We start from the raw sequence: 20,950 nt of genomic DNA, 5'->3' as shown, positions 1-20,950 counted from the left end.
AGGGCTGCGGCGTCCTGGAAGCTTGTGGGACACTAGAGCTCTGAGCTCTGTGATGCCTGCCCTGGGCCTGCTTCCCGCCTGAAACCAGGAGTTAACACATCAGCCTCCAACCCACAGAGGCGGAGCCTAGGATGCCGGAGTGGGGCTGTAGCAAGGGTGGGAGTCACCATCAGGCGGAGCCTGTGCCGGGAGCTCGTGGAGTTCTGGGGACCCACTGCTGCCGGGTTCTCAGCACCGAATGCACACTGGAAATGGTTAATATGGCAAATGTGATGTACACGTTACCACAATAAAAAACAGAAAATTCAGGCCGGGCGCGGTGGCTCACGCCTGTAATCCCAGCACTTCGGGAGGCTGAGGCGGGCGGATCACGAGGTCAGGAGATGGAGACCATCCTGGCCAACATGGTGAAACCCTGTCTCTATTAAAAATACAAAAATTAGCTGTGCGTGGTGGCGGGGGCCTGTAGTCTCAGCTACTTGGGAGGCTGAGGCAGGAGAATCGCTTGAACCCAGGATGCAGAGGTTGCAGTGAGCCCAGATCGCACCACTGTACTCCAGTCTGGCGACACAGAGAGACTCTGTCTCAAAAAAAAAAAAAAAAAAAAAAGAAAATTCAAACAAAAAAGCAGGAAATGCCGCCCTCTCTGTGCTGTGGGCGCAGCAGGCGCTCCGGGTGCCTCTTCCCTTTCTCCTGGGACCGAGGCACAGAGCTGGCACATCCCTGCCTGTGCGCCCCACCCTGCGGGCACCTGCCCTGCCCACCACCGTGCCTCCAGCCACTGTGGGTGTGGACACTGAGGCTGGGGCTCGGTGGGGTTCAGCCCTGCACCCCCCTCCGTGAACTGTGGGTCCGCAGATAGGGTGGGGTTGCCGGTGGCCATGCGTGGTGGGAGCCCAGATAAGGTGACCTGTCCCGAGAGTGGTCCCAACAAACTTCCGATACCCATCAGGGTTTGGCCCTGCCGGGCTCCTACCAGGGAGGCCCTAGCTTCTGGCTCCACCCCCTGCAGCCCACACGGCCCCTGCCCCAGCCCACCCAAGGCTCTTGTGGACCTGCAGGTCCCTTCAAGAATAACCCACTGGAACGGGGTGCGGAGCCAGCCCAAGGCTCAGAGCCCTCCCAGCCCGTGCGCACCCCCATTCACAGAGATGGAGACGCAGCCTTAGTCGTAGTCACAGGCTCAGGTGTCTGTGGCAGATCTGACTGTGAGTAAGTGGTAGGCAGAGATTCATGCCCAGGCCACTTGGCTTCAGAGCCGTGAGCCCTGACCCCTCCACTGTGTGCTGGAGCCACCATGGCCACGGTCATCTTGGGGCCCTGACCCCACCTCCGTGAGTGGGAGCCGCTACAGCCACGATCATCTCGGGGTCCTGATGCCCCGAGCTGTGAGCGGGAGCCACTGCAGCCACAGTCATCTCAGGGTCCTGAACCGTGAGTGGGAGCCACCGCGGCCACTGTCATCTCAGGGTCCTGAACTATGAGCGGGAGTCACCTCGGCCACGGTCATCTCAGGGTCCTGAACCGTGAGCGGGAGCCACCACAGCCACGGTCATCTCAGGGTCCTGAACTATGAGCGGGAGTCACCTCAGCCACGGTCATCTCAGGGTCCTGAACTGTGAGCGGGAGCCACAGCGGCCACTGTCATCTCAGGGTCCTGAACTGTGAGCGGGAGCCACTGCGGCCACTGTCATCTCAGAGCCTAGATGCTACAGCCCGAGTCAGACCCTGTGGCCGCTGGCCTTTGCGAGGGAGGAGGCCACACACAGCTGGAGCCCTGGAGGGTCAGCTGGTTGGGAGCTCCAGGAGTCCGGTTCTTGTCTGAATTCTCAGCACCCATTGCAGTCATGGTGGAGTAAGTACAGAGGAAAAGTCTGGTCTACCATGGCTGCAGGGGAGCTGGACTTTCCTCTTCCCGGCCCCCTCGCTCCTTCAGAAGGCAGCCTCTGGGCAGCCCACTATGTAGTTGGCAAGGGCACACGGGGAAGGGAATGCCTGTCGCAGAGGCTGGACCCCGCTGGGAGAGGTGCTGGCATCTGAGCTGGGCCCTGGGTCAGTGCGTCGCGCTGCGTCTCCCGCCCTTTCCTGGGTGACCTCATTCCCTGCTTGGAGCTCCTACCGTGTGCTTGGCGAGGACGTGTTCCCCATGCCACATCCTCACCCGTCACTCAGTGTCACCACCCGGTCCTCCATACCACCAGTCCCCCAACAGCCTCCCCAGTGGCTCTGCCACAGAGCACGCAGACCCCTGTGTTCACTCTGTCCCAACAGGCTGGGGCTCCATGAGGTCACCTGGGGTCCCTGGTCCGTGCCCAGTACACAGCAGGCACTCAGTACAGGTTTGGAGAGTACAGGGGACACCCGTGAGCATCCAGAGGCTGCCCGCCCCAGCCTGTCCAGCAGCCCCGTCCCCAGGACGGGTGGGGTGGCCCTGACAGCAAGGACCCCGCAGGAGTGAGTCACAGCCCCGGCACAGGGACAAGGACCCTGGCTCTCCGCAGGTGATGCCCCCACACTGGAGGGGCCTTTGCCCACAACGCTGGCTCTGGAAGCCCTGGCTTTTTCTCCATTTCCTTTTTCCTTCTGCTTACTCTGCCTCTGGGGACAGGGCCAGGCACAGGGAGCAGATCCAGAAATCAGCGGGGAAGTATTTATGGAGCACCTACTGTATGCCCCAAACTGTCCTTGGGGAGGACAGAGCTGCCCGTATGCGTGGAGACCCCCCTGCAGACTGGGAGGGCTGATGGGGAGATCCTCCGGGCTGGGCACGCACCTCTGACCCTCACCACGTGAGAGGCACCACACCCCATATTAGGGGGTGGGGCCCTGGCCAAGGTGATGTCTGGTTCTGGTCGGACAACCCCTCCCTACTTCCTCTCCTCAGATCTCAGCCCAGACTCTTTCCCTCCTCGCCCTGACACTATTTTCCACTTACACATTTTTCACAAACACCCACAACTGTGGCTGATTTTCAGGTGCTATGGGAGCTGACTGGGCCTCCAGCCAGGTCGGTCTCAGGCCGGTGGAGCCTACCTCAGCCTGGTCTTGCCAACAAGACCCACCGTGCAGTATGGGTGGTTTCAGAACACAGGCGCACGCCCCCAAGGTGTCCTGAGCCCCCCTGTAGACATGGTCTCCTGGCATGTGAATTTCTGACAATGGGAAATCTGGAAGACCCCAGGTTTCCAGGCTATGCCACAGCCACAGACAGAAGGAGGACCCCCAGAGAAACTGCCACCTCAGCCTCACGGTGTGGAAGGGGAAACTGAGGCCCAGGCTGGCAAGAGACTTGCCGAAGAGCTCAGAAACTATCCTGGGAGGCAAACCTACTAGACCGCCTTCCCATTTTACAGAGGGGGAAGCTGAGGTGGGCAAAGGGGTTGGGACTGTCATTCATTAAGATGGTGCCACGTTCCCAGCCCGGCCGGCACTTCAGAAGTCTGGCAGAATGAGGTTCCGGACGGAAGTCAGGGCGGGGAGAGGGTGGAGTGGTGGGGGGCAGCCTGCAGGAGGGTCTGCAGTGGGCCCAGACATGGGGGCGGGAGGGAGGCTGGCTGGCCCCGGGCCGTCCCTGCCGGTTTGTGAAACTTGCTATTCCCATCTGGGAGTGGCTGCTGGCTGTACTCCTCTGGGGAACTCCTGGGTCCTGGCCCCCAACTCAGGCCATGTGGGTCTGGGCTTTGAGGGTTGGCAGGTCCTCCAGAGGCCAGCCTGTCCATCCACCTGTGCCCAGGCAGCGAGGCCCCTAAAAGGCGGGTCCTTCCAGAGCCGGTGGTGGTGGTGGCAGAGGTCTCCCCTCCTGGGGCAGGGTCTGGGGTGGGAACTACTCCCCCAGGTCAAGGCCAGCCTCTGGAGGAGGCCCCGCCCCCACACAGCAGCTCAGCCAATCCTTGAGCCTCACCCCTGGTCATTTGCAAACTCCATTTCCATTGGCTGCCAGCTGTCCATTGGTTAGGACAGTGGTGCCCTGGCCATGGGGGTGGGGCTCTGGGGGACGGGGCCCTGGGGGTATCAGATTCTGGGTGACTCCTCCCAGCCCCAAGTCTAGGGTCAGAAAGCTGCATGGCGGTGTTGGGGGGCTTTAGTTACAGTGTAGGCTCTCCCCTTTCCTCGAAGGCTCCCTGACATCCATTCAGGGATGACTCAGAGCAGGAAAGATACTGGCCCAAAGTCGTACAGCCAAGAGGCCGGCATAGCTGGGACCTGGCCCCGAGTCCCGGCCCCTCTCCAAGGCTGGCCTCTTTTCTCCTGGGGGGGTCTGTTTAGGGCAACTTCTTATTTTTGGCTGCCTTGTCTCAGGGAGGGCTATTTGGGGGCTTTCTTTGCAAAACGATGATGATGATACTTTCGGAGCACCCCGAGTGCTCAGCTCTCCCTCTAGGCTGTGTGTGTTGTAGGCAGTGGGCTCGCGGGTGCGTCAGGGGAGGTGGGCTCGCGGGTGTGTGTGCGGGTGAAAGTGTGTTCTCGATTTTGTTCCTGGCATTTGGGTGGGGTGAGATAAGGGGAAGGGGGGCCACTCAGCTCGAGCAGGCAGATAGATAACGGCGATAGCACCTCCTCCACCACACATCACGCATCGCCCTTTTCATCAAGTTCCCTTTTTTCTTTTTCGCTGGGGGGTGGTAGGGTAGAAAACACCCCATCCCCACCTCCCAAAGCCATGGAACTAGGGATGGGGGTCTCTCCCTCTCAGGCCACAGCCACAGAGAGCACGGGTCAGCTTAGGGCCTGCTGTGCCCAACACACCAGCAGCCAGCCCAGAGCCCACGATGGGAGGAGGGAGGGGATCCCAGGCGGCTGCGAGGCCCGGGGTCTGGAGGGCACAGGAAGACAGGAGCAGCCGCACATGTGCCCTGTAGGGCAGGTCTCACGGTCTACACCATCAGCTCCTTGAAAGGACTCCGAGGCCGGGCACGGTGGCTCAAGCCTGTCATCCCAGCACTTTGGGAGGCCAAGACGGGCAGATCACGAGGTCAGGAGATCGAGACCATCCTGGCTAACACGGTGAAACCCCGTCTCTACTAAAAAAATACAAAAAACTAGCCGGGCGAGGTGGCGGGCACCTGTAGTCCCAGCTACTCGGGAGGCGAGGCAGGAGAATGGCGTGAACCCGGGAGGTGCAGCTTACAGTGAGCTGAGATCCAGCCACTGCACTCCAGCCTGGGTGACAGAGCGAGACTCTGTCTCAAAAAAAAAAAAAAAAAAAAGGAAGGACTCCGAGAGGGGGACCGGCCTCCCATTTTTTAGAAAAGGACAGCAAGGCCCAGAGAAGTGAAGTGTCACTGGGGGGGGGTGCTGAGCTCCTTCCTCGAGAAGCCCTGGTGGGAACAGCTGGGAGGGGCGGGGAGACCTCAGGGGGGTTGGCCATGGCCTGCAGGGCAGGCTTAGTGGCATTGGCCCTATTTGACAGATGTGGAAACTGAGGCCTGAGCCTCTGGGATGTGTGTGAGAACAAGGGCCATGGGGGCAAATGCTGTACCCCCTGCTTGTTTGCTGTGGTCCCCGGTCTGGGTGACTGTGGCAACTATGGGGGATTGATAAGGGGTGGACTCTTGGATCACAGGGACAAATGTTCTGGAGCCATTCTGGCCGCTGTGTGATGTGACGAGGCCCTAGGTGACATCACTGAGGTCATCTGCACACTGGAGCCACTGGCCGAAAACCGTGCAGGAAGAATGCCAGCAGGACTCAGAGAGGGGGGGCTGCGGGCAGAGAGGGATTTGGAGAGGTGGCCCAACCCCAGGGACCCTTGCCCTGGCATGTGTCCCCCATTAATACCACTGCTGTTTCAGGGTTTACTGAGACCCGCTGCACAAGGGCCCCAGATGCTTTCCCAGTTCTGCCCTGTCTAATTCCTCAAAGGCCAAGGAGGCTGAAACTATGATCATGCCCGTGATACAGGTGGGGAAACTGAGAGGCTGCCGGCCAGGGGGCAGGATTTAAACGCTGGTCACTGGAGCTGACGTTTACTCCCTTCCCCCGCATACACACCCCACTGTACTGGAAATAGCTGACTTCCTTTTAGAATATTGAAACAAAACAAAACTCAAAAGTTAGAAAGAAACCAACTTTCTCACCAGAGGAGCTTATTTTCTGGGAACAGATGAACCCAAGAAACAAGAATAGAGGCAGGCCAGCCTCCACCCATCCCCTCCCACTGCCAGGACAGGCTGTGTGGCCCTCAGCCATCCCCTGTCCTGTCCTCTCTGTGCTTGGCCTTTCTCCCTGAAGGGGAGGGATAAGCCCCCTGGGAGGCTCGTGGGCTGGCTCCCCCACTGCAAACACCCCAGAACCTCCGGCCAGGATGGAGACTCTGACCTCGGCTAGACTCTAAGCCAGAAGCCAGGGTCCCTTCTGTTCTCCTCATGCTGTGTGATCTCTAGTGAGTTACTCAACCTCGCTGAGCCTTCAGTTCTCCAAGGAGAATGAGGTCATAGGCACCCCTCCCAGGGCTGCAGAGTACTCCATGCCAGAACTGCCAGGGCTGGGTAACGGAGCTGTTGCCTAACCACAGCCACCATCAGGATTATTACAACTGGGGGTCCCAGAACCGCCCAGAACAGCCGCCATCCACACCGCCCCAGGGATCCTGCCTTTGGGATCCCAGAGGATCTCATTTCTCAAGAGTCACTTAAAAAATAAAATCCAGGAAGCGGGAAATGGCAAACCGGCCTGTACCCACTGGGACCCCAGGCGGCTCCACAGGAAGGCGAGAGAGCGGCTGGGCCACTGCCTCAAGGAGACATCGTAGCTGCGGGGCCTCGGTTTCCCCCCTGCACAGCGGGCCCCTTGGCCCCCTCCACCCCTATGGCTGCCTCACCTGTCCCTCTTCCACCCCTATGGCTGCCTCACCTGTCCCTCAGCAGGAGGATTAGCTGCACGCCGGGCTCTAATCGCCGCTAATCGCTCCATCAGCGCCGGATCTCGGATCAGCTGAAGGAGGCGGCTTTATCCAGACAGACGCTGCGATGGCACCTGAGTCCCATCTGGGCGCAGCTGTCAGGTGCAGCAGCAGGGCCAGAGATGGCTGGGGACAGGGTGGGAGCCCATCTGGGGAGCACACAGGGCTTCTCAATGCAGGCAAGCCCCTCCCCCTCCCCAGCTGGCCAATGGGGCTCTGGCTGGGCCCTTCACATTTATTAAGTACCTACTGTATAACCGGGCACTGTTCTAGGCACCAGGGGGACACCAGGGATCCAAACAGGCGAAATGCCCGCTCTGGGGCATTGCATGGCCCGCAAGGCTGTGAGGAGGGCCCCGTGCTCCCACTCATTTGACAGGTGGAGAAACTGAGGCACGGAGACATGGCCCAAGACAGGCGCAGCCCAGCCAGGCCCAGACTTCTGGCTTTTCCTCCACCTTTTGCCCACCGCCAGGCTGCTGGGAGGAGCACTTCCCCGACAGAGGGCTTCCTCACAGTCCTGTGGCCCACGGTTACGAGCTCCCAACTTTCCCGAGTTTCCAGCATTACGACGTGTTCCTGCTGTTTCTCTTCTGAGCAGACGCTGCGCCCTGCCTGTGCCTCCCCAGCCTGGGCCCTGCTGTGAGCTAACTCTGCACCGCTGGACACAGGGTCTGTGCAGAGGCCGCGGCGGTGTAGGCCGGACACTCTGTGGTTCACGGCCCGGCCCAGAGGCCAAAAGAGACTGGGAGAGACGGCCAAGGGCTCCCACCCACCCCAGGCCCCCATCCTCCTCACCCTCCTCCCTACCTTCTTTTTCAAAAACATAATTTATCTGTGTATTATCAAGAAATCCAGACACTTTAATCAGTGAGCTATGAAGTCAGAATTTCCATTCTTATCTTCGGGAGGAGTGGAAATGGAGGAGATAGGCGGCGGATCGCTGGTGGGGAATGTTAATGGGTGGAGAGGCTGGGCTATTGGCCACCGAGAAGCTGGTATCTCCTCCATTATCAAGGCTGTATCTCACCCACCATCTTGGCGCAGTAATGGGGCCAGTTCAACTTTCCCAGTTATCACAGGAGCTGAAACCTGTGCCCGCCAGGGGCCCGGACCAGGAGACAGTGCAGGGCGGACCAGGCCACAGCCTGCAGAGCTGGAAGGGTATGGAGATGGTCAGCTTGAGCCCAGGCCCCAGAGGGCCTGGGTGCCCACCGACCATTGCCACGGCGGGGGAAGGGGGTCTCTCTGCTCTCTGGGAAAATGTTTGGGTAGAGCTGGGTGTGGGCCTATGAGCAATGGGGGAACTGAGGCCGACTGCCTCAGGGACCCAAGAAGGCTGGGGTAGTCCCAAGCCTTCCTGAGCTGTTCCAGGCCCATGAAGTGGAAAGAGGGTAGGTGGTGTTGGGGACAGCAGCAGGACTGAGGTGCAAACACCCCATCCTCCTGCCTTGGGACTTGCAGGGTGTCCCGTCCCCTCCGGGAGCATATCCAGGGCCCAGGCCCGGGTTCAGGAACTATCAATCATAAACAGGCAGCCTGGGGGCACCTGGGGGCCCTGCCCCTGTGGGTCCCAACCTGAGACATGGCTCACATGCTTCGGCCCCTCGGGCCCAGGTGTGCTCAGCGAACCCCTAAATGTTGAGGGGTTGCTCACCTGTCCTCAGGGCCCCTCCTCGAGACGGGGCACCCAGGCCCTAAACAGAGCACCTCTGTCCATTGGGAAGAAGGCGCCTCCAATCCACTCCTTCCAGCCCCCAAGGATTGACTGACGGACCACAGGGCGCAGAACAGCAGCCTTGATCAAGGGCTCCTGGCTGGCTGGAAATGCCCAGGGCTGGCCCTGCCCTACGTGGGCCAGGTCTAGTCGTGGCTCTGATCTCTTTCCTACATCTCTAAGGCTCTGCAGTGGCCACTTTGGCCCAGAGTGGGGAAGGGACTTGCTCAGGGTCACACAGCCAGAGGACACAGTATTGAGGCCACAGCTGGATCTGCCTGGAGACACAGGAAGGCCTCAGTTTCCTCAGCCTGAAGACGGGCGTCCCCTGGCCCAGAGGGAGCAGGGAAAGTTCTCCTGTAAAAACCACCACTGCTGCCCTCCTCTCGCTCCCTCCTCAAAATATTTGCTGGGTGGTTTCTCCACCCAGATCTAGGAGCTCAAGCTCCAGGGCTGGGGCTGACCTTGAAACTCTCTGTCTCAGTTTCGCCATCTGCACACTGGGCCTTCCTCAACGGCTGCCGGGAGGACGTGCAGCCACATCTATCAAATCCTGGGTGCGGTGGCCGAGTGCGAGTCAGGGGCCTAGTAAATGCCCAGTAAGTGCTGTGACGCCGGTGAGCCTGGGGGCTGAGTGTGGAGAGGGGCTTAGGCCCTGGGATCACAGCGGGGGGAGGGCCCTGTGGCCATTGATGGCTCTGAGTCTCGGTTTCCCCTCCCATCACCAGGGTCTGGGCACCTGATGCCAGAGGAACCCCAAGAGAGGCTGAGGGAGCAGCTGCAGGCACCTGGTCCCTCACTGGGGGCTGACAATGTCCAGGACAGACGCACCATCAACCGTGAGGCCCCGTCCCCTGTCCCCGGAGGACTCCCCAGCAGGTCTTTCCTCATGCACCACTTCAGGAAGGAGCCACGACCAGCCAGCCCAGGGCCTCCTCTGCTCCTGCTCCCTCGATCTGACTTGGGGAGCTGGGGCTTGATGGAAGAAAGGGAAGTTGAGGCAGGAGGCAGTGATGAGCACAAGTGCCCAGGAGGAAGTGGGAAGGAGCGGGCCCACGCGAGGCCGGCTGTGACAGAGACACCTGAGGGACGTCAGCAACCTGGGGAGGGGAGGGGGGCCCCTGCCCTGTGTGTGTGGATTTTGTTACACAGCACAGACCACACGGGCCCTGGCCCAGGCCGCGCCTCTCGTGTTGGGTGGCATCCCTCCTCACAGCCCGGTGAGGTGAGCATCACTGCTCCATTTTATAGTGGGGAAACTGAGGGTGGCTGAGTGACTTGCACGAGGACCGGGCAACCCTGGAACCCAGCCTGGTGCCCCACGATACCCCCATTTTGCAGAGATGGAGACTGAGGCTTGGAGAAGCAAGGTAACCTGCCTAGAATGACAGAGAATCTAGGACTCTCCACTCCAGGATTCCAACCATGGCTGCTCACAGGGACACTCCCGGAGGAACCCGGAAGCCCGCAGTGGCCGCCCCTCCTTCTCAGGAAGCCACACCCCTGACAGTCCAGCAGGTCCTAGGCACAGGCAGCCCGCCCAGGAGCTAGGGCAGGGCCACCCTGCCCTGCCACTGCCTCCACAGCCAGAGCACCACTGTGTGCTGCGAGACTCTAGTACAGCCACCCACCCTCTCTGACCCCCGAGGTTCTCATGTGCGAAATGGGTGGAGAACCCAAAGCTAAGTGGTCTGGAGAAGGGCAGGACGGGGATGCCCATAGGCGCTTAGCAGACAGGAGCCCTCAGCACACCAGGCTCACTCCAGCCCCAGGTGGGGAACTGAGGGAACCAGGAGAGCCAGGGCCTGGGCTCTCGGAAGCTGCCCTCCAGCCCCCAACACCCATTTCAGAGGTGGGGAAGCTGAGGCTCCCAAGACCACAGCCAGTGGCCCAGGGGAAGCTGGGGAAGCAGACGGAGGCACAGGAGGCTGAGGGGAGGGGCCTGCTTATCTGCTAACCCGGCTCTGCCCAAGGTCAGCCGCCACATTCCTGCCCCAGCAGGGCCACTGCCTTCTCCCAAAACACGAGGCAGCTGGGGAGGGAGGAGGAGATGGGGAGGAACCTGGGCCTCTCTGGGCTGCAGGCTGCACTGGGGCTGGTGGCCTGAGGGGGCTGAGTGGGCACTGCCCAGAGACAGCTGGGCCCACCCCCGGGGTCCACGGCCCCAGCTCCCATGTCACGTAACCTCACTCATGTCACATGTGACACGTCCCATGTCACGTAACCTCACTCATGTCACGCCTCCAGGGCCTCCGTTCCTTGCCGGTAAAATGGGTTGGCCAATGCCAATGATGATCTTAGCAGCGGGCAAGAAGAGGACGGCTGGGGCTGGGATGTTAGGCCGGCCCAGCCCGGGGTGTGGCACACTCAGGCAGAGTCCCTCCTCCCTTCAAAACCTAACACTGAAGGAGGGGAGGGCAGTGGCACTCTGCTAAATGTCCAGCCCTCAGGGCTTTTGGCAAAATATCAGTGATGCAACCAGCAGCTCCAGAGGCAGCAAAGTCCCTCATAGACGTGCCCGTAGGACAGCCCTTCCTAGCCCGCGCCCCACACAGCAGCCAGGCAGGAGGTGTTCTTAAAAAGCTCCTCCATCAACAGAGAAACAGAGGCCCCAGACACAGCCACTGTCCACAGGGTCATAGCAAGGCCAGGCCAGGACGTGAGGTTGCACTGTTGTCCGAAGTGGTCCCCAGACTGGTCACCTCCCTCTCCAGAGTCCGGCATCAGCCCGGAGCCCTGAGGGTGCAGCCCAGGTGGTGGGGCAAAGCCCCTGCAGTGGGGATGGGGTGGGAACCTGGGGCCTCCCCATTGAGCATCCTGGTCCTCACCGGGCCTCCCACCCCTCTGTCCTCAGCCCACCCCGTGACCCCATGAACAGGGAGCACCATGTCACTTGGCATGAACAACTCAGGTCGCCTTCCTGACCCGGGACCCTGGGTCTGCTCCAAACAGCTGCTATTAAGCACCCACTGTATACCAGCTCTGTTAGACTACTCAACGCAGCTCGGATAGGAGGGACCCTGTTACTCCCACTCTAAAGAGGAGTCTCCAAGGCGGGCATCTGGGGGACACTGGCTGAGGCCACCTGGCTGAGAGCCACACCCCCTGTCCTCACTCTGGGGTCCGTAAGTCAGGGCCACATGCTAAACATGAAAGCTGGTGTTAGGCAGAGGGCAGGACCAGACCACCCCCGCTTCCTCCTCGTACAGGGGCAGGACTCGTAGGACCTTCTCATCCTGGTTTGAAAAATGGGTGTGCCCACTGAACCCACTGAGGCAGGGAGGGCCGCCACCATGACGTCGCCTGGGCCCAGAAAGATGGCCGCTCCCCAGGAACTGCCAGTGTGCCTTCCTGCGAGGACCCCCACTCCTCCCGACCCACCTTCTCTCCTGGCCCTGCCAACAGCGGGCTGGGGACCCTCGATAAGCCCTGGGCCTCTCACTTGGCTGCCTGGCCCCACAGCCCTTCTGGCTTGGCTTGGTTCAGGCCCTCCCAGAGCCGGGTGGGGAGGTGGAGAGGCACGCGCAGGAGCATCATCTCGGCCCCTCCGTGCTGCCCTCGCCAAAGGGAAGCCCCAGCCCAGAGAGGGCCACACAGCCTGGGGAGTCGGGCTGCGCTGGAGGGAAAGGCCAGCCAGCTAGAGGGTGGGTGTCAGGGGCTGCCCCGACCTGGGGTGGCGCGGTGAGCTCCATGAGCAGCAGGGACCCTGTGTGTTTCACATGCTGGACTGTCCTGGGAGACAGCCTGGGAAGAGGGATTTCTCCATCTCAGATAAGCTGGAAACCACAGATCTGACCCAAGTGATTGACCATGAAGGGGAAGAAGGGGAGGAGGAGGGGGAGGGGGAGGAGGAAGGCAAAGAGGAGGAGGAGGAGGAAGGGGAAGGGGGGAATGGGGAGGAGGAAGGCCCTTGCCAGATGGCACTGCCAGTCCCATGGGTGGGCATTAGGCTGCTGGGGAGGAGGGAGAGGAGGGGGAGTAGAAAGAGGAGGAGGGAGAGGAGGAAGAAGAGGAGCGGGCGGGAGAATGAAGGGGAGGAGGAAGGGGAGGAAGAGGAAGGGGAGGAGGGGGAGAGGGTTAGTAGCAGCTGTCTCGGATAACAGGTGTTTTCCTTCCATTCTCACAACAATGCTCAGGGGGCAGGTACTATCATTACACTCACTTTGCAGATGGGAAAACGGAGGCTCACATGGGCAGGCCTTGCCCATAGTTCTATGGCCAGTAAGTGGCAGAGCTGTGGTGTGAGCAGGCCATGTCTATTTTGAGCTGAGCGTCCATCTGGTCATTTATCTGACAGAGAGTTCCGGCAGGCCCACTCTGTGGGGACAGGACTGACCCAGTCCTGCTCTCAGGGAGCTTGCGGGCCTGAGCGGGGAGCGGGTGATGGGACGGGCTGGCAAGGCCATCAGGCAGGTGTGGACGGGGCCTCCGAAGGAGCACTGAGCTGCATGGGGGCCGCCTGCATACAGGCGAATTCCAGGGGCCAAAAGGAGCCAGAGAGGAGCCACCCAAGTCTCGACTTGCACACAGGCCCTAACGAGGGGCTCACCCCTGACGGGCACCAGCTCTCCCCTGGTCCATAAGGCCACATGCGTTGCCTGCAGCTTGTAGGTGGCTGATCCCTCACCCATGGGGTCATCTGCCTCCTAATGACACAACCAAGGACAGCGCATCCAGAGCAGTGGGACTCATGAAGATTGCGCAGCCAGGCGGGGCGCAGGCGACCCCCTCTGCAGGTTCTCGAACCCCCTTCCCTTCAGTCTGGGCCACTCCTGCCTGAGTTTAGGGTGGCAGACGAGGTGTGGAGAGCAGACCTGTGGCTGTAGCCTCAGTTTCCCCCTCTGTGAAATGGGGTCAGGAGCCACTGGGTACCTCCAGGAATACCCAGGGGTATGGTGGCCGGGTGGGCAGGAGCCCCACCAGGGCCCCAAGTGTGGCCGGGCCAGGTCCATGGGGTTGGCGATACCAATCGGCCAGGCAACAGCTGCCTCCAGGAGGAGGCTGTCGATGGCAGATAGGCCAGCGGGAGTATTATTCACAAGCCCGTCAAGCCCAGGAACGTCTGGTTGGCATAGAAACAGGAGATAAGGGGCACAATTAATGGCATCACATTCCCTCCTCCTTTCTTCCCCAACTGACCCATTTAAATCCCCAGCGGTGCTGGATGCCACGCTGGGTTCCTGGTGACCTCCGGGGAGGGACTGGCAGGGCTGACGGCAGTCCCAGGCCCAGGGAGGGCCCGGATAAGCCTCCCAGGGGACTCCCCCTCCGTGCAGTAATGTCTTAGGAAGGAGGCCGTCTGGGGGTCAGCCAGGGAGGGGCTGGGGAAAGACCTCAGAGGGCCTCTGGTCCCAAAGGCCCATTTCACAGATGTGGAGACTGAGGCTGAGAGAGGCCCAGGTGGCGGGGCAGACAGAAGCCAGAGGATGGAGAGGGGGCATCGTGGTGTTCACAGACACACCCTTAAGGAGTGCACGCCCAGCCACCTGGGTTCCAACTCTGGCTCCATCACTTGCTTGGGCAAGAAACTTCTCTGTGCTTCAGTTTCCCCAGATTTAAAATAGTGATCAGAAGAGGACCTGCTTTAAGTTAATACACAGCCTGGCACAGAGAGGGCTCTTAAGCATTGGCTGTTATGAATATTATTCTTACCATCAAATAAACACGAGCTGTCTGCCTTCCCTGAGGCCCAGGAAAGCAGGCAAACCACAACTGGCCCAGAGCTGGGTGACGGCGTGGGCTCCGGGGTCTGGCAGATCCTGCTGGAATCCAGGTTTAGGGGTGGGGGGCCTCAAGAGTACTTCCCGATCTCTAATTCCCTCTGCTAAATGTGGCTTGAGGGCAGGTGTGGTGCCTCATGTCTGGCACCCCAGTGCTTTGGGAGACTAAGCTGGGAGTATAGCTTGTACCCAGGAGTTCAAGACCAGCCTGGGCAACATAGTGAGACTCCATGTCTATTTTTTTTTTTTTTTTAATTAACTAAAAAGAAAGAAAGGGAGAAAAACGTAGCTGGGATCAGGACTCTGAGATGACAGTGATGGCTTTGCAGCCTAAGCACCAAGCCAGCTGCAGGCACCATTTCCCTCAGGGTGGTGACTGGCAATGGGGCAACTGGGCCAAGGACCAAGTAAGCTGAGGGCAGGACCTGCAGCCCCTGGATGGCAGACACTATCATACCCGTTTTTCCAGCAGGGGGAAACTGAGAGCTATGGAAGTCACAGTAACTTGTCTCCCGTGGTTTGGCACCAGGATCAGCCAGGCTGCCAAAGCTCCTTCTTTCCTGGATGCTCTGCTACCACCCTGGGTCGTGGGCATGGTAAGGTGGCCTCTGAGAGCCTCGACACCCAGGCGCCTCCCACGCATGGAAGGCCACTGTGGATGGCTCTGTGCAGACATCCCACTCATGTTCATAACACATCACAGAAACCACCCCATCGCCCTCTGGGCCCAGCCCAGCCCTCTCTGGAACTGGAACTGGCCCTTGCCAGATGGCACTGCCAGCCCCACGGGTGGGCGTTGGGCTGCTGGGGAGAGCAGGTGGGTGACTTTGAAGCTTGGAGTGAATTAGTCATCCTGTGGCTACCAATAATTTGTTTAATCAAAGTCTGAGAGTGTGTGAAAAGCACCTTCCTCTGAGCTGCGGCAGCTGCCTGGGCTGGGACAGGAGGGGCTCAGGGACACCCTGCCCCGCCCCGCACCCGGGCTCCTTCCGGAAGGCCCTAACCAGCCGGCCTGGGGTTCTGTCTGGTCTGTGGGATCCATGAGCCCTTCCACTGCAAAATGCCCCTGTGGACCCTCAATATCTCCAGACTGACCCAGGGACCCCCACAGCCCTGGGGACCTATTCTTGACTCCATTTTTCAGAGCGGGAGGCCAAGGACCTGCCTGACTCCACCACTCCCGACCTCACTCACACCTGCTGGCACATGCTGGCCCCCTAGCCCCAGGCGCCTCTCAGCCCTTGCTCCCCTGACAGCAGCGGAAAATTGAGGCCAGCCCTACAACGCCAAAGGTCACCCCCTTCCAAGAAGTGTCCCTGACCACCGGACGTGCCCCCTGCTCCCCTTGGCTGCCCCCTCTGCCCCTCTCATTTGCCACTGGGACCCAGGGCCTGTATGCAGTAGTGCTCGGCAAACAGTGCTCAGCCCAGGCAGGTCTGTGGTGCCTCCTCACCAGGGCACACTGGCCTCCCCCAAAGCAGCCTGGGCCATGGAAACCACCCTGATTTTTTTTTTTTTTTTTCAAGAAAACTCCAAGCAGTGTACACTTGGTTCTTGCCAGGAACTACCAGCAACGCCAGCAGGATTCAAGGGGGAAACAGCCTCTCTCCCTCTGGAGGTGTCAAACCCACCTCTGTACCGTCTATGAGGAATCGGGGCGGGGTGTCCTCCCCCTTCCCCCTCCTGGCCAGGCGAAGTCAGTTTTCTTTCATTTTGACGGACTGTACCACCGGCCACAGGGGAGGATCAACTTCTTGGCAATTAAGTGTGTTTGGGGAGAAAACTCCCCCAGACAGACAGCGCAGGGACGCCGGCTCCCTGGCCCCAACCAGGCCCGTTCCAAGCCCCCACTCGCCCCGGTCGCGACGCCCCCGCGCTGTTCTCCAACCCGGCCGGGCCTGGTGGCCAAAGATAAGGCCCCTTATCGCTCTTGGCAATCGCCATCGGGCCGACCCGCCAGGCGCTTATCAGAGCTCACATCGACTCGGGCGGGAGGAAAGCCCAGCGGGCTGGGGGCGCCGGGGGTCCCGAGCTGCCCCGGCCCCGCGCTCCCCGCCGGCGGCCCGGCCTATCGCCTCCGCCATCTGGCCGGCCAAGGCCGCGCTCCCGCCTCGCCCTGCCCCCGCTCCCACGTTTGAAGTTAATAAATGGAAGCGCCTATCGCAGCCACCATCGGTTGCGCGCCTTATCAGCGCGGCACATCTATCTCCGCACGGAACAAAAGGCGCACAGAGGCGCGGGCAGCTGCGCCAGGGCTTTGATGGGGGCGCGGGTGGGGGGTGGGCGGCCCGAAGCGCTCGGCCCCCTCCGCTCTGCACTCGCGGCCGGGCCGCAGGTGAGGCCAGGGCAGCGGGCACGCACAGGCGCTGGCAGAGGGCGGGCGGGCGCCTCCGCTTGGTGACAATCAGCCTTCGCATCTTAACGTGCTGAGATCTGCCAGGGGGAGGAGGAGCCCCGGGCCGCGAGCGACAGGGAGGGTCCGCGGCCCCGCCTCCCTCGTCCGGGCCCTTCCTCTGCCCCGGTCCCAGGCCACAACGAGGATGGGCCGCTAGGGCTCACCGTGCACCCGCCGCGGTCCCAGTTCCCAAAGTGCGCGCGCTCTGCCCGCCCCGCTGGGCTGGGCTACGGGCTCTCGTAGGCGCTGGCTGCCTTATCGGCGCTGGAAATCGGTTCCCAACCTGCGATCTCCCTGCCCGAGCTATCTGCATTTCTCATCACAGCGAAACACACACACACACACACACACACACACACACACACACACACACACACACACACACACACACACACCAGAACCGAACACAGGCGCTCAGGGGAGGAAGGAAAAAGAAACCAGAGCATAAGCGCGGATCGGGACCTGTGGGTGGTTTTTAATACTTGAGTTGACATGATAGACGGCGACTTTCGGGAAACAGGTCCCGTTTGCACTGAGGGAGTTGGGTTACGGGAACCGGTTCATGCCGGTGACCCCCGCCTCAGGAGACCTCCTGAGTAGGGAAGCTCCCACAGGCCCCGCGCAAGGGGTCCTGGTGGCAGTGGTCGTGTGGACAAAGGAGGCAGTGCCCGGGCGCCTGCGGCTGGGCAGCGGGCCGGTTTCCGTCGTGGCCTCCTGGCAGGGCTCAGACGACCTGCCCGTCAGGCTCCGGGGAGGCGCCCCAGGGAGGAAGACCTGTGCCTGGGCCCTAACCATGAGGCGCAAAGTTATTATTGGCCTAGGGTGGGGAGGGGAGCTTCCTGTGCTCTTGCTCCCTCCTGGCACAGCCCAGAGGCCCAGGCCAGACAGTGGTCCCGAGAGCGCAGTTCTCATCGTGGGGGCACTGGCAATGTGGCGGTGGGGCCGCAACCTCTGACCCCGCAGGGAGCCGGACCAGCAAGAAACTTGGTTGCGTGCAGGGGCGACCCTGGCCTGGGGCTACGTCCTGGGAGGCCCTTCTCTGACTCAGAGCAGCCCCCTGGGATGCCAGGGGGTACCCGCGGGCATCCGAGGGCACCATTCGTTGCCCATGCCGCCTTGGCTGGGACATTTGCAGGGTCCAGGAGGTGTCACCAGGCAGGCAGGGCCTGGGTTCAGGACCCCAGCACTAGGGCACGGGGTGGAGATGTCTGGGGGGCTGGAGCCAAGTGCCTAGACTGCAGCAGCTGCGCGCTCCCCCCTCCCCTGCCCTGCGCTCTGCGACGGCACCGGTGGGGGTGGGCGCGGGCGGGTCCTTGCCACTTGGCCAGGCATCTCCACGCGGCCCCGGGTGTCCCCTCTCCCTCCCAGGTCTCTCTCCGCTTCTAGATACAAAGCCTGGGAGAGTCAACCGCGCGAGATAAGATCACAATTTCAGCCCGTCCCGACAGAACGATCTTATCAGGACGGGACTTGCAGAATGGAATATTTTAAACTTTATCTGAGCCCAGATCGGGGCCGCCCTATCGCCGCACCATCTCGCAGATGCGGGGGAGGGGCAGGCCGCGAGGGGCCAAGCGCTGCCCGGGCCGCGCCCCCAACCACCCTCCTCCCGGCCTCCGGGCGGCCCCCTCCTGGGCTGGACCCCCTGGTGCCCAAGCCGAGACGCGGGGGCCCAGGCCGCCGGCGGAGATTAGATTACGGCGCGCTTGGCACAGCGCGGGGGGCGCGGCGCGGGGTGAAGGTCGCCTGCGCCCGGGGCAGAGCGGGGACAGGCGGGGGCGGCGCTGGCGGCAGGGCCCCAGCGGGGGTCGGGCGCGCGGCGGGGACGGCGGGGACGACGGGCAAAGTTTGACTCACGCTTGATCTGCCGGGGGTTGCTCTGTTTCCTCCTGGACATGTCTCCGGCGCCGCGCGCCCTCCCGGCGGCCGCCTCTAGCCCCGGGCGGGCGGCGGCGGGCGGCGGGGGCGCGGCGGGGCCGCGGGGCCGCTCATGCCCCCGGCCCCCGGTTTCCGCGGCCGCCCCGGCCCGCGCCCCCAGCCCGCACGTCCAGCCCCGGAGCCGCTGGCGCCGCCGCGGAGGCCTGAGAGGCCACGGTCCTGCGCTGCGGGTGCGCGGACTGCCCGGCGGGCGGGTGCCGGCTCCTCCGCTTCCGCGCACTCGCCGCCGCCGCCGCTCAGCTTTTCTCAATGGAACCCGCGGGCGGCGAGCGGCGGAGCAGGCGGCCACTGCGAGGGCGCTCCGAGGCGCAGGAGGCGCGGGGCGGGGCGGGGCCTGAGCGTTGTCGGCCGCCGCGCCTCCCGCCCCGCCACGCCCCCGAGCTCCGGCCCCGCCCCGCTCCGCCTGCTGGGCCCTACACCGCTCAGGTTCCGCCCCCAGCGCCGCGACCACGCCCCAGGCCGCCGGCTCTTCACGGCGCTGTCTCCGCCCCCAGCGCTACGGCCCCGCCCCTGTCCGTCTGGGCCTTCAAGGCACTGGCCCCGCCCCGCTCTATGCCCCGCCCCTTCCTGGTTCGGCCCTGCCCCAGTCCCGGGGAGACCTCTAGCCTCCCTCCCCGACTCCTCCTTTGCCCGGAGGCCACGTCCCAGGCCCGGCTGGGACTCTGAGACCTATTCGGTTCTGTTCTGTTCTTCTGCCCCGCGGCACGGCATCCCGCGCCCCGCCTCTTGGTGCCAGCTCCGCCCCCAAACCTGACCCGACCTGGTTGGGCCCTGAGACGCCGAGGCTCCGCCCCCGCCCTGTAACTCCGCCCCCATCCCGTGGTTCCTTCCCAGACCCTTGGGCTCCGCCGCCCGCTCCACGTGCGCGGTGGGGGCAGTGATGACCGGCTCAGGAAGCCCGAGGCCTTGACGCCCACGTTTGTCTTGGGCCAGACTTGGGGTGTGGAGCGGATTCGGGCCGGGAAGGGGGCTTCCGTCCCAGACTGCGGTGAAAGCAGCACGGGGTCCGCCACCTGCCATGGCCCCCAAATGGTGTTAGTCCGCACCCTCAGGACAGCCAGGAGAGCGGGATCTCGGGTCTTCCCCTGTGAGCTCAGACCAGGCTGGAAATCGAGGAGGGGGTGCGGGAGCCGGCAGCCCTGGGCGTTGCCCCTTGGGGCCTCTTTCCTCACCGAGCCTCTCCAGGGCGCCCCGCAGGAGACCCACGAAGGAGGTGCCCACAGCGCCCGGGCCACAGCCCCCTCTCGGGGCAGTCAGAGGTCAGCGAGATTTGTGGGCGCTGTGCTGTCAGCTCAGGCCTGGAAATGGAGAACCGGGCTGTTGCCCTCTGGGGTGTGTTAATGGCGCCCAAGAGCCCCACCTGATGGAGGCTCGGGGACTTGCTCAAGGTCACGCACTGGGGGGTGTCCCCCACTCCCAGCTGAGTTGTATCATTTCCTTTTAATGTTCTCGGCCTGCACTTGCTGCCTGCTTCCCCATCCCCATACTCATTAGAAACGGGGGTGAGTGGGCCCAGGGGCAGACAGGAAGGACCCCTCCCATGTGGCGACGAGACCATGGCACAGCAGGTCTGTCACACCACCTGCCAGCCTGCTGGGAGCTCCTGAGACCCCATCTCATGCCGACTCCTGTGACCTATTCCCTGGCTCCAAGGAACTGGAGTAGTGGTCTCTCTCCCTGGCACAGGAGAGTGGTGAGTGGGTAGGAAAGACAAGGGTACGTCACTGGATACACGCCGCGCCCCCTCTCCCCTGCTCCACCACCATAGACAGACAGGAACACTGCGACCAGGAGGCCAAGAGAGCTGCCCAGGGGCATACGGGTCCTCCAGCCCTTCCTGCTCTCTGCCAGGGTCCAGTGGGCACAGCCTTCCCACAGCTGCTCTCTGGAAGGGGTGGGGCCCATGTCTGATTGGTTCACTCAACCCAGGACCTCTGCCCACGCCCCCACCCCACCCAATGTTTGTCAACTGGATGGAGCCCCTACCCGTATGGGTTTCCCATTGGACCTCACCTCCTTCCCAAAAGGAGGCCAATTTAGAGTATGTGGACCTGGGAGTTAGGGGAGTTCCTGGAGGAGGTGGCCATGGGCTGGCACCTGGGCTGGGTCTGAAGCTCAGCTGGGTCCACGCACAGCAAGTGGCACCCGGGCTGGTGCTGCTGGAACGGGTGGAGATCTGTGTTGGGGTGGATTCTGAAGGTCAGCAGGAGATAGCCATGATCATCCATGACTGATGTCTGTCTAGGCTGCAGGAGGAGATGATGGGATCATTTTGGATG

The 20,950-nt window shown here is 62.2% G+C and overlaps 1 protein-coding gene across 1 annotated transcript in view; it reads right to left on the bottom strand.

Annotated features, from left to right (window-relative positions):
- The window catches only part of ZFPM1 (zinc finger protein, FOG family member 1), a 76,296-nt gene extending 57,131 nt beyond the window's left edge, over window positions 1-19,165 (bottom strand). Inside the window, exon 1 of the mRNA XM_028841554.2 lies at window positions 18,591-19,165. Coding sequence (XP_028697387.2) covers window positions 18,591-18,630 — 40 coding nt within the window. The 5' untranslated portion in view covers window positions 18,631-19,165. The remainder of the gene's footprint in view (window positions 1-18,590) is intronic.
- Between the last annotated feature and the right edge of the window lie 1,785 nt (window positions 19,166-20,950).

The sequence above is a fragment of the Macaca mulatta genome, chromosome 20, assembly GCF_049350105.2.
Source record: "Macaca mulatta isolate MMU2019108-1 chromosome 20, T2T-MMU8v2.0, whole genome shotgun sequence".
NCBI classification, from domain to species: Eukaryota; Metazoa; Chordata; class Mammalia; order Primates; family Cercopithecidae; genus Macaca; species Macaca mulatta.
This window is presented reverse-complemented; position numbering and strand designations above follow the sequence as displayed.